This window comes from Cimex lectularius, unplaced genomic scaffold (assembly GCF_000648675.2).
Source record: "Cimex lectularius strain Harlan isolate CLEC.00 unplaced genomic scaffold, Clec_2.1 scaffold130, whole genome shotgun sequence".
Lineage (NCBI taxonomy): Eukaryota > Metazoa > Arthropoda > Insecta > Hemiptera > Cimicidae > Cimex > Cimex lectularius.
Window position 1 is genome coordinate 1,089,412 of NW_019392755.1, and position 13,939 is coordinate 1,103,350.

The 13,939-nt window shown below is 36.6% G+C and overlaps 1 protein-coding gene across 7 annotated transcripts in view; it reads right to left on the reverse strand.

The window, feature by feature from the left end:
• The window catches only part of LOC106672153 (transducin-like enhancer protein 4), a 146,479-nt gene that overhangs the window by 74,370 nt on the left and 58,170 nt on the right, over positions 1-13,939 (reverse strand). For all 7 annotated transcript variants that reach the window (XM_014403346.2, XM_014403342.2, XM_014403347.2 and 4 more), the window contains exon 4: positions 1,812-1,856. In XM_014403346.2, coding sequence (XP_014258832.1) covers positions 1,812-1,856 — 45 coding nt within the window. The remainder of the gene's footprint in view (positions 1-1,811; positions 1,857-13,939) is intronic.

Below are 13,939 nucleotides of genomic sequence, written 5' to 3' on the forward strand. Positions count from 1 at the left end.
ACATTAAAATACAATTGCCCGACCGAAAAAGCATTCGCGGAGAACCCTTCCGGAATAGAGGCAATCCTGAATTGAAGGAACATATTTATTCTAGAAGACAAAATTGCGTTAGGCCGCATCCCAAGGGTACTTAGTTACATCCGTAGTGTGAAAAAGGAAGTCCGGGATAATGGCGGGAGGAAAAAGAGAAACATGGAGGTACGAAAGAGGGATGCCTCTTTAATGCCAGAGATGGGGGAGAAAATACAAAGGGAACGACCTCAATAGCAAGTCCCTTTTAAGCTATATTTGAGTCCCTCCATCTAATTCCAAGACATCTAACATTAATTTTGCCGCGAAATGCTCGCCCTTCAACAGATTTTGATAAAACCACTTCTTTTCTACATCTCGGAGTCACGAAAAGTTAAAACCACTCCGCAGAAGAAGGACATGATAAGATTAAAACACATTTCTTCCAATTAAACTAAGCTTTATTCCTCTTTTGTGACAAAATGCTCATATTTCAGCATACTTGGATAAAACCACTTCATTTCTACCTTGTTGAAGAAGAGCAGAATCAAGAAAATGCAAGCCCATTCCGGAGAAGAATATGACAAAAAGTGATAAGATCTGAGTCTTTATTTAAACCCATTTCTCCCTTTTCGAAATAGAGTAGAGCCTTGGGTACAAGAAAATTTAAAACCGTTCTGCAAAGAATTGCATAAAGAAATGAAACTACATCTCATCGTATTAAACAAGGCTTCAATTTTACTTGAAAAAATTTATATTTTTCAGCAGTATAGTAAAAAACTGATAATATCTGAGTTTTCATTTAATCCTTAAAAAGATTTCGATCTAATTTTCTTGTAAAAGAAAAAGCCAACAAACAAAACAATCGCATATTAAGAAGAAGCTATCGAGAAATATCATGCTTCAAGACACACTATAACAGCTTAATAAACTTGATTGTTGACATTTTTCCTCGGGCTATTTGGAAAACGAAGTCTTTCTTTGGGATAAAAGGACCGAAAATCTAACCATCCCAGCAAAAAAGACACTTTTTAGGGATAATAGTGACAATTTTAGACATGAGAAAGTACTACATGTAATTTGACGTATTTGACGATTGATTATCAATAAGTAAAATGCCTCGCAAATCATATTGTGCAGAATCAAGTATATTTTTCATTATTATTGCCAATACGTAATTTTTCTGACTGTAGTAATATATACAATATAATATCAAAGTTATACAATAAAAATGAGAAGCGATTTTTTTTTTAATTGTCTCATCTGGTGAAATGGTCGGAACAAACGAGCATGAGAGAAACATTGAGATGATAAAATTATGAAGTCTGTTGAAATAGACACGGGTGATACATGTATGAACATAATCAAAGCAGGTTAATTTTTTTTATTTTTTTATGGTTCGATAGAATATCGTGGAGTGTTAGGTAGAAGATTTCACGAGATACACCGGATTTTGAAGAAGGAATTAGTTACACCATAAATAGATACACCCTTATCAAATAAAATTACACCATACTCCTCCGTAATAATTTATCTGGCCGGAGAGATACCCGATTATTGCCAAATCGTCCCATTTACACAAATTAATCAGTAATGAGAAAATTATTCGGCCAGTTAACCCTGGGAACGGACTCTTTTGACGGATCGAGCCGAATCCGAGCGTGATCAAAGTGAAAGGCGAAACCGGGCGGGCGCAGGTAATAACGGACGCCCGTCCACTCACGACTTCTGGTCGGACTAGGATGAAAATGAAAATTAAGAAGAGAGAGAAAAAAAAACGGTACAGTAGAAATCCGTCTCACCTGTTTGTGCATCTCCACGTTGAGCCCGTAGGACATCTCGTAGTACTGAAATCAAAATGAGCGATAAATTGTAGAAAATTGTTGAAACATTATAAGTCCATGCAGCCCAACGTTTATCGTTTTCATGCATAGGAAGGTTAAAACGGCAAATTTCACATGCAAAGCTAAGCTGTCCATCCTAACGAAGATTCAACATTTGCTGGATTTGTGTAAAATTGGTTAAAAATTAGAAGAGCAGGCTTGAGTTGGCACATTAAAAAAAGATACCGTTAAAATGACAGTTACTAGATCTGAATTATCCGATCACTGAAAGAAATTTGCCTACCAAAACTAGAAAAACATTCCTTCAAGTTCTTAGATTCGGACAAACTATGTGAATTCCAAGACAGAGCGCGAGAGAAATATGCAGACATCAATCGATAATATAAATGCCGAAAAGAGCCAGGTCTAAACACACGGTGAGAGTAGAATGATCAATAAACATATTCACAATTTACATTAAATTGGAAAAAATTAATTAATACTTTTATGCGCACTGTGATCCTTATTTATCTATAATTCATCACTATAAGTTTGAATCTGACTCGTACTCCAACAAATTCAGAAGATGTTTGCATATTTCTCTCCCCATTTCGAGGGAGTCATACGAAAGAACTTTTCAGTGTTTGTTACGGTACAATTCAACTCTATTATAGTAATTAATCTTTATGTCAGGTATTGGTTGAAATTAAAAAGTTAATGTCACGAGTGGGATTCGAACCAACGACATTCGGCTAAATACGCCGCTGCTCTACCTACTTCGATGCACTCGGACACCAACTTCCCATCTCAACCTACCTTTTGAATTTTCCTTCCTTTTTGCATTTTTCATTTCAACCAATAACTTACATAAAGATTAATTAATTGAAAGAAGTTCACTGTCAATCGGACCACGAAATATAATGGCTCTATATTTATATTTATAATATTTATCAATGGTAAAGAGTAAGTAATTGCATCATTCCATAAAAACTACCCATAAATTCTCTTGAGTAAGTTCCTAATGTCCCAATGACCCAATTATGCCTCAAACATGGTACATGATCCTGGTTAAAATTAATTGCGATGTTCGTGTCTTTAAAGATCTTGAAGCATCAGGGACAATAAAGTTACAGTGAGATTAAGTACTCAACAAGAGTATCAGATTAATTCCCGCCATGAGCTCTTAGAGCCGCCGGCTAAGATGTTACCATTGCTGTATAAATTTTTCAAACAAGCCTTCCATCATCTAGTGTATAAGGGGTGAAGTTTTTATTACAGATAAATTAATTATGTCAAACGTTTGCTATATTAAAAACCAGTAATATAATTACAGTTGTCAGTCAGTCTTCTTACCATCAGAAAAATAAAATAAATTAAACGTATGGTGATTCTGTAAATATTTTGTTCGCAAACACAACTGTTTTTAGTTTATAATGAGCAACGGAAAAAGTAAATTTCTGGTTCAAGGTTAACGAACTAATTGAAGCTTAATATATTTGATTTTGTACGGATGTGAAAAAAATATAAGATTTGTAAAACGAATTAAGCGGAAGTGAGAAAATTTGAAGCGTTCTCTCAATGAAAAGGAAAATATGATTTGTATAATTGTTGACCGTGTTGAAAAACGTGTTGAAGTTTTAGCGTTGATAAAATACTGTACAATCATTCCTGAGCTCTAATGCTTCTCGGAAACTGTAAAATCTATTGTGAATTCTATGAAACTCTATGAAACAGACAAGCGCGAGAGAAACATGAAGACATCTATCCACCATATTAATCGACAAGTCGAAACTATCCAGAATTTTGGACCGTTTGTTCATTCAGAAACAAAACTTAAAAAAAAAGAGTAAAATATAACATTTTGTATGTTTTAATATACTGATGAAATATCGTAGGATAACAATTAGGAAATTAATGGACAAGAGGAGAAAACATTTGAGCAACAAGAGCGAAGTTGAAACTCTAAAGCGAAGCTGAGATACAAAGCTGTACGTTAAAAAAAAGTCAAGTTGTTAATGAAATTCACCAAAGCATAAGTTTGCTACTCTTGGTTTGCAAGTTCCGGACATACGGTGGTTCCAAATAACGCGAGAGGAAAATTAATTTTGTTCAAGGTGCGAATAAATTTTTTTTCTATCTAGTTGGCAAACTGTCTATCTTAGTAGTAGAGGCAGTGGTGGCTCTAAAAGTGCTGACAATTAGTGTTAAATTGGAGTTTTATGCCCCTATAAAACGACAAGGAAGTGTATTGGGACCCAAGAGATAAGACCGGATTTGTCGGTAAGCCGATTAACCACAATATTTACCTCCTCCGTAGCATTTCCGCTGGCGCCTGGGCAACATCAACAAACATCTTAATATCGTTATCTAGCTATCAATTATTCCCCGCTTCGATAAGAAATTTCTTCTATTTTGTGCCCATTGTCACCCAATTTTGACTTATATATGCCTCCCAAAATCGACAACTNTTGCAGAAAAATATTAGTCTCCTGGAATCATACTGTGATCAATGGAATCTCACTGTCAACCTGGCTAAATCAAAGATAATGGTGTTTAGAAGAGGAGGCAGGCCTGTCAAGGCCGAGTGTTGGTTTTTCCAGGGTGAGAGGGTTGATGTGGTTAACCAATATAAATATCTTGGAGTTGTCCTAACTTCCAGACTATCTTTTACCCCTCATCTAAACCCCAAAGCTTCAGTGGCAAAGGTGGCTTTGCATAGAACATGGTGTTACGTGTTGGCCCAGAATCTAATCCCGGTTTACTCAAAGTACAAGGTATTTAATGCAGTGTGCCGTTCTATTATGTGTTATGCAGGCCAGGTGTGGGGGTTCCAGGATTATGAAGTGATAGAAAGAGTGCAACTTTTTTTATTAGGAAGATCTTCTCACTGCCTAATTCTACTCCAAACTATATGCTTTATATGGAGACGGCAGTAGACAAAATTTTCCTTTTTACGCTTTCCCTGCATTTTTCATTTGTTTTAAGGGTACTTAAGGGCCCTGTTGCCCGAATCTCCAAAATTACTGCTCTCGAGGTTATATTGTAAAATCTAATTGTTCTTGGTTTCGGCAATGGAATACTTTAGCTTCTCAATATGGTTGCGATTTTTCTTTTTGTTTAGAAAACCTCTCTAGTTGGCCCAATTATACCATGAAACTTTTGTGCAGACTACGTGATCAACATCGTGTGAGTTGTGAGCATCGGGCTCAGGTTTCCAACAGGTATCTTCTCTTTAAGGCCCTAGACCACTCTAAGGAAACCTTTAACTAAATGTTCAAGCTAGTGGGTCTATAAAACTTCCGACTCTTCGATGGCTTCTTAAACTCAGATGCGAGCAAGTGTTCCTCAATTCTGTGCCATGGAAGGAAGACGTCGGAAATTTCTTGTGCACGCTCTGTAACCTATGAGTTAGGGAAGATATCTTTCATTTTGTTGCCCAGTGTCCCATACTGTCTGAACTCCGTATCCTGTATCTAGGCTATAAATCGCTTTCCAGGTCTCAGCTGCTTGATCTGTTAAATATCGTGGATATGGAGAGGTCGAAATGTCTAGCACACTATGCACGTCATGCCTGGCAATATAGGTACGATTATAATACCGAATCATAATTGTTTAACTTGTATCTAAAATCAGCTAGTTTTTATAATTTAGTTTTTACTTATAGTTTTCTAATATTACCATTATTATATAGTTTATTTTATTTTTTATTTTTCGCTCGCCTGAAAAAAAAAAACAGCCAACTTCCGGCAGACGGATAAGCATCCATGATGTAAAACGCTTTTAATATTGTATATTATGTAACGCTTCTCTTTAATGTAAATAAAGCATGTTATCTATCTATCATGTTATCTATCTAGAAAGGATAATAAGGCTGTTGTGGCTGTTTTTTTTATTAAATCAGAAAGTATAGTGTTTTAATATTAAATATGGATAATTTTGTAAATAACAGGGCGGAAATTTCGTACCAGTCAAAAATTAAAAGGTAGTTTGAAATTCTCCTGGAACTCGCGATTTGGGCAGTCTCACAAGACTAACTCAATTAAGTTTTTGAAGTAGTCACAGCAGTCGCTAAATAGGATAATTTGGAGAATCCAGTTTTCAATGGGTTGTAAACAAAAACGACCGATTCTTAAATCGTAAACATCCAGGGAGCGGAACCATCGGCAATTTACGTCGTGGATGGACGATTATTTCCAAATTAATCGTAGTGTTTTGATTTGAGTGGATGAGGATCTGGCCGATAAATCTGCCGGCGGTTTCCAGGTGGCGTCGCGGTGGGATGATGATGAGGAAATTGCTTGCAGGCCGGCGGCGGGCAGAGGACGTAACAAGATGTAGCTAACATCTGACCGACGGTTACAAGCAGACAGCACTCCGCCTACACAAGCGTAAACAAATTAATGGTCTAACATTTCCATTAACTCATGTCCGAGGTGGGAGCCTGTAATTTCGTCTCCTGCCCCCCCGGCCGGCGTCATAATTTCATAAGACGAAATTGGTCTCCCCCGAGGCTATCCTCGGAGACGCAGTCACGTATAAACCGGTAGAGGGGCAGAGGTCGAACCTCGCGGTACGGCTCGGCTGGTCTTGAATATTTTAACGCGCAGTTGGAGATTTTTCACCGGATGTAAATCAGCTGCTGAGAAAGGGGGTTAAACATCCGCAGTGAATGTCATACACAACAAATTGTAACATCAGGGCATAAAACATGTATGATGAGAACGTAATTATGCACTCAAAAAAAAAAAAAAAAATGAATACACAGTTTTATATTCCCATTTTGGAGCCGAGACGATTAACTGGTTCATAAATTCAATTGAGTACATATCACTAGTTACACCAAAACAATAACAATAAATTATATTATTTCAGTTGAACTTTCCTAAGTGGCGGAATATTTTTTGTTAGATCATAATGCCAAAACACGTCTGACAGGCCAAAAACATCAATACCAGGCAGACCACTTTTACTTCATAAAGACATAATGACTTATCTTCATATAATTAATTTAATAGTAATTTATGGCATACTTTGTGAGAAAGTTATTTCTTGAAAGAATAAATTCACAACTAATTTTATGATGGGTCTGCGGGCGGTTATTCAACAACTACTAGTTTACTTATTGGGTCCGTCTACACTCCCAGGTTATTTGATGTAACTGAAACGCGTTACGGTTTGCGCCATCCTCAGTAAGAATCAGACCTAAGTGAGGCCAGTTCAATTGTATTTGAGTGTTACAACATATCATTTTCTTAAAAAAAAGGGGGGATCGTGATTATTTGTACAATAGAAAAACTAAACTTATTAACAACTAATTTCAAGGTTTAACATGTGACAACTAATTTGTTGGAGTTGGTAGATTATACACTCACTGAAAAATGAGCTGTTCGAAATACTTTGTAAGTTATTGTTACGCTGCTTTCAGTATTTGTTATTGGACATCGGTGTCAACAAAGTCCCCGGCTTTGTGAAAAGAGCTTTTTTCTCCGGTGCGTGTACCATTCCGAGGAGAAAAATCCCAAGGGCAGAAAACTTGTACGTGACACGTTCTGTCTTGAACGATTTCGGTCACTGCGGCCCCCCGTTTTTGTAAATTATCCAAGGCGTTGGATAATAATACAGACAATCCATGTGTCAAATCGATTGCCATACCCGCAATCCTTTTTTATCCCCCTGTGAAAGCTTTTCCTCGTGCCGCCCTATTGAAAGATAAGGAGATATTCCAAAGGTTTTTTTTTTTCATCAGCGGCAGTATATTGCGATGAAGAGTCTTTTGTACATGTTGGCATTATGGGAACCAAGGCTGTCCTTAAGTAATGTCGCCATTGTGTGGCCAAGCGGAGATTTCCACCTCCTTTCCCACGATTTCCACGGCAATTTCCCATCAATCGGAAATTTTCAACACAGACCCTTTCCGTCTCGATGACCAGTCGTCGATCCGGCTTCGTAATGGAGCAATACTGAAAAGGAATATACGCAATCGCGAGTTAGGCGGATCGGCGGGGTTAAATCGGCTCCTTTTGAAATGTCGGCCTGAGGAAAAAGATCACAGCCGGTTAAACGGTCTTTCCCCCTAATCGCATCTCTTCTGTTTCTCAGAGAAATAGACGGAAAGGGCGAAGGATGCATTGGAGCGAGGAGGATTCCGCGGGTGGAGTGATTGTTAAAATCGAGCTAATAGCCCTCAGTGCACGATTGCGATGATGGATCATCCCACGAATCCACGATGAAAAGGGATGGTGCTTCCCAAGCACTGTAACTCCTCTGGCTTTTGATAGCTTCCTATAGTTTCCTAGTTCAGTGCAATCGAATCAATCCTTCTTCTCAGATGTACTAGGTCATTGACTGTCGCTACTACAATTTCGTTCATTTTTTTTCTAGGTTATGTCGTCGCTATTAAGCCGTTCGCATTCGAAGATGATATGGGTGGCTGTTTCTTCCTCATTGCATCTGCAAATAGGGTCATCGATGAAAATGCTCATGTTATGCCAGTGACCGGTTAACAGTCCTATAACTCCTCTGAGAGAATCTGAGCATTATGAACGCTCTCTCTTTCCCTTAAGCTGAATTCCACGAACTCCGCATTAAAAACACCAAATATAATTTATGTTCTCCTTCGTTCCTTCGTAAAATTGCAAATGGGACAATTTAAACAAATCACAGAACCAGCGGAATCATTTTTTATTTGCCATCATAAATCGATACTATGTATTACATTTTTGATAATATGTCCAGGATGAGAAAAATGCAACCGGTCAATGAATGACCGATAAAATCATCAAATAAATAAAGCAACGGCTAAGTCCAGTTTAAGTAAAGTTGATCCAACAACGTCAAATAGGTTTCGGATAAACAGTCTGCAGAAGATGTATTGGAATCCAAGGTAGAATTGTTTGAATTGTATGTATCCTCTGTTGATCCTTTACACTAAGTTTAGATTAAAAGGAAGGTAAAATTGCCTACGGATACTAGTAAAACCTCCTTAGATTTCAACCCAATCATCGCTACTAAGGATTATTTCAAACAGATCTAATGTCCACTTCCATTGCCTAAGATTCCGTGATAAATTCTAGTATGTGAAATGCGCGATTCCGAGACAAAATTTTTTTGCTATAAATGAGGTTTACATCTCTCCTAACCGACAAGATCTACATACAATCAAATGTTTATCTTACCAGGGAAGAAATATGCATTCCTTCCTGTCCACATTCCTGTTTATATTTGGAACGAGCTCTTAAGTATGATTCAAGGTTTAAGGTTACTACAAAAACATTTATTTACAAATAAGAATTATCATATGTTTAATGTTAAACTGTTTTATCACCAACCATAAAGTTATGATAGAATGAATCAGCTTGTTTTCTTCGATAATGCAAGTTCACTTTTTTTAAATATTAACGATATTTGGTACGAATAAAATTAATATATTATTAAAGGATTATTAAATAAAATAGACGCGTACTAGGCCATCACAATATAGCATAATCAATTTTAAAACTTCGACAAATTTTTCCTCCGATTTTTCCTGTCAAAATTCAAGCTGAAACAAAGGTATTTTGATTCTATAATACAGAAAATGGTATGAATAAATAAAAAAGAATAGGTTGAAATAGGAGAAACTAACTACATAGTGAGGTCATCCAACAGGTAGAGGTTCAATTATCGAAAATATAGATAAGTAAGCAAAAATTTTCAGATTTTTTTTGCCTAGATTCTTGAAGCATTTAGCCAAGTTATAAAACAGGGTGATTTCTCAGTGAGGTTTGCGGTTGCGGTGTGATTTCTGCAACTTGGTCGTTTTTTTTTATTTTGGTCCGCATATCCTTGATGTTTTGGAGTGTCAGAATTCAAAAAACCCACTTTTGAAGATGCCAAAAGTACAAACTGAACAAGGCAAAACAGCGCATATAGTCAAGCCAAAATTATCGGAAAGGGCCGATCTATAAAAACTCTCGAACGACATAAGATTTGCCGGTATTCCCTCCACTTGTCTCACCCCAGGCGTGATGATTTATGGAAAGAACGGCAAAAATAAACAAAATAATACAATTAAAGAGCGGGTCGGTTGAGTAATAACATTAAGTATGCATTGACGGTGAAATAATACTGGAGAGGATTCTTTGAATTATCGGGTGCCGATGGTCTGGAAACACTTATTCATTAAGGCCAATCAAAAGGGCGTTCAATCCGACCGTCTTTTAACCACTTACTTAATTAAATATCTCGTAATACCATGGAGTGGGAATGGAACGACTTTACCCCACTTAAAAACAGTTGGATTGAATTAAGGTTCAATGTACAATTCTCTCGTGGCTAGTTCAAAGGTACAAAAATTTATATCTTCATCTGCAAAATCCTGAACGTTCTGGGAAATAGTCCAAATTGCCATTTCTCAGTGGGGACGACGTGAAATTTGACATAATGTCTGTGGTTAGTTAAAGAACGTCAGGACCGTATAATCACAGGAAAGAGGCCTTATATCCCCCTCACTATAATTTACAATGGTTGTGCCCACCGACGGTGAAATGGATTAGACACCTACAGAATCACTCCTTCACATTACAACAGTCTCATTATTTCACTTGAAATTATCATTCAACGCAAAACAGCCTTCAAGGCTGAGGTAGAAAACAACGGTAAAATGTATCTAATTACGTTTTTTTACCTCAATGAAATTACTCTTGGTTTATATTAAAATTAATAGAAGATATAGAAATATACTTTCCATTCGTCCGCCTGTACTCGTCGGTTTTATCAGTCAGACTCCACGTCCAGATGGTACACCCAAAAACAGTCAACTCAATGAAGGTTTTCCATCGCTGCTTATTTATTAAAGTTTACCCAGCTGCGTATTTATTTTTCATAATCAGGCTTTGGTATCATCAAGTTAAAATTATCACTTTACAATCCACAAGCAAGTAAGGTTTCAGAATTGTTGACCATTTTCTGGCCGTAGAAAGCAAATATGTGAATGAATACTTGCCTAGAGTTCCTTAGATTTTTGACAGGGTTTGGGAAACCAAAAATCTTCCAAAAACAATTCCCATCCATTATTTATTATATTACTTTAGAATTTCGGTTTTACTACTAAGGTATAGCACTTTAGTTAGGAAAATGATGTCCAATCTAAGAAAAGAACTCATCAGAAAACCTGAATAACTATGAAGTCTTCTAGGACCGAAATATGTCATACTGAAAAAACTATCTATAAACTCACTATGACCAGAGTTCATCAATAATACATTGAAAAAACAGACTTGATGTGCATTGACCATTCAACAACATGGAGTTACTAACATCAACTAAGGTTATGTTATTAGTTTAGACACGAGACAGACATACTATAACCACAGTTTATCAATAATGCGTTAAAAATATCAACAACAAGGAGATACCGACATCAACTAAGGTTAAGTTCTTAGGTCTATACCTAGACCACAGACTGGCATATGTTGACCATAGTTTATCAATATTATTTGCTGAAAAATAGACTTGAATGCATTGAACATCAACCACAAGGAGATCCCGACTTCAACTAAGATTATGTTCTTAGGACTATTTCTAGACTACACTGATATATGTTAACAAAAGTTTATCACTAATACGCTGACAAAAACAGACTTGCCATCAACAACAATTGAAACAAAAACATGGATAATTGAACATCATCAACAAGGAGATACCGACATCAAATAAGGTTAAGTTTTAGGTCTATATATAAGTAGGTAACAGACCAGCATATGTTGACCACAGTTTATCAATATTACGCTGAAAAAACAGACTTGATTACATTGAACATCAACAACAAGGAGATGCCGACTTTAACTAAGATTATGTTCTTAGGACTATTTCTAGACAACACTGATATATGTTGATCACAGTTTATCACCAATACGTTGAAAATAACAGAATTGACATCAACAACAATTGAAACAACAACATTGAACAATTGAAAATCAACAACATAAGAGTTACCGACATCAACTAAGGGTATGTTGTTAGTTAGGTCAACAGACTGACAGAATATAGCCACAGTTCATCAATAATGCTTTAAAAAAAAGGGGCTTGATCTCTTTCATTTACCATCGACGACAAGGAGATACCGACTCCAACTAAGGCTAAGACCTTAGGACAATACCTAGACAGCAGACATACTATGACCACAGTTTATAGATAATGCGTTAAAAAGAGACTTGATCAACTGGATATCGACAAGGAAATACCAATATCAACACAGGATATGTAATTAGGTGTAAAGTTATCACAACTACAAAGATTAAAGGACAATATTTTCGTCAATGAATCCTTTCCCAATATCTTGTTCTTAACAGGTCGACGTTTTCTTTGTCTCTGGACGAGCAGTTGATTTAATGCGGTCACCGAAGCCACCCCGCCCAAGGGGAAAAAGGGGGATATTTCTAAAAAAAAGATTCCCAGGAGGATTTCACTTCGTTTACTGCCTCTCCTGTCACACGTTTTATAAAGAAACTGGCTTTGCAAATCTATCCGTTTTTTTTCTCTTTGCCATTCTCTTTTCTCCTTTCATTCCCATTTGCCTGGTACTATACGCTACCAATCCAACAATAAATACACTATGAAAAACGTGAAGAGTGATACTACAAAGGCTAAAGAGAAATTAAATACATATAAAAGAAATCAAAACTATGATATATAAAAAAACGTAAAGTCAACTTCAATTAATTCATTGATGATAGGTTTTTTCCCGTTTGGTTATTTCATTTGTAAATGATGCCAACCTTTGGCCACGTCCTAGTGTTTGGGATTTATTAGTGATTATTAATACTAAGTCTAGTGAGAAAAAGTATTGATGTTGGTACAAAAAAGAAAAAAATATATATATACATATACAGGGTGACTTGCTACTCGTGCTACAAACTTCACCAGTAGATTCTTGACCCTAAAATGAACAAAAAAGTTCATATTGACCATGGTCCGATTCTCAACCATTTCAGAGTAATTTCGCTTTTTATCGATTTTGAAAGATATCACGTCCTGGCGTCGGAAAATCGTGATATCTTTTAATCTAAACATTTCTCTTAAAATCTATAAGCACCGTTGAAATCCCCGTTAATTTTTAGAGAGAATCAAAATCATAATTCCATTGAAATTTTTTAATTTAATTTAATGCCCATTTAGTATGTAATGCTTAAGAAGTTTACAAACAGCTAGAAGGTCAAGGAAGAAAGACCCAATAAGTCTTTTATTTACACAATTGGAATTAGGATTAATACCTAATAAGATAATGGTGTTTACTCACAACGAATGAAAAGATTTGAATTTTGTTCATTGTCTAAAGTGTACTCGTGCAGTTAACAAAATTTGTGATAATGTCTACATTTTCGTATGAAGAGTATGCAGATATGCATCTTGTTTATGGTTTCTGCGGTTGTAGCGCGAGAGCAGCGCGTCAAGAATATGGAGTTAGGTATCCTCACCGACGTTTACCTAGTATCGGTGTTTTCATTAGGCTCCACGAATGTCTCCGTAGAACAGGTAGATTCCCCACAAATTTACGCGAATTAGGTAATCAGCAAACTGATGTTGGTTTGGAACAAACGGTGATCGATCGGGTAATGGCTCAACCAGATATCAGCACACGAGACCTCGCGAGAGCATTCGGGATCTCCCAGTTCAAGGTGTGTGAAATTTTGAAAAAGGAAAAACTATATCCCTACCACGTTCAAAAGATTCAAGTATTGCATACTGGTGACAATTATCGTAGGAAGGAATTTTGTTGCTGGCTTGTACAATCTGACACTGAGGAACATCACTTCTTTCATCGAATTTTGTGGTCAGATGAATCAAATTTCACCCGAGACGGAGTATTTAACACCCATAATCTGCACCAATACTCCCATCAAAACCCACATGCAAGTCGTCAGCAACATTCCCAAAGACGTTTTTCAATCAATGTTTGGGCGGGAGTTATTGGAAATGTCCTCGTCGGTCCTTACTTAGATTTTCCGGCAAGATTAACTGGCCCAATTTATTTAAATTTTATCCAAAACATGCTGCCCACCTTGCTGGAGGACCTTCCTTTACAATTGTATATAAATACATTCCTTTACCAAGGGTTAAGCTAGTAA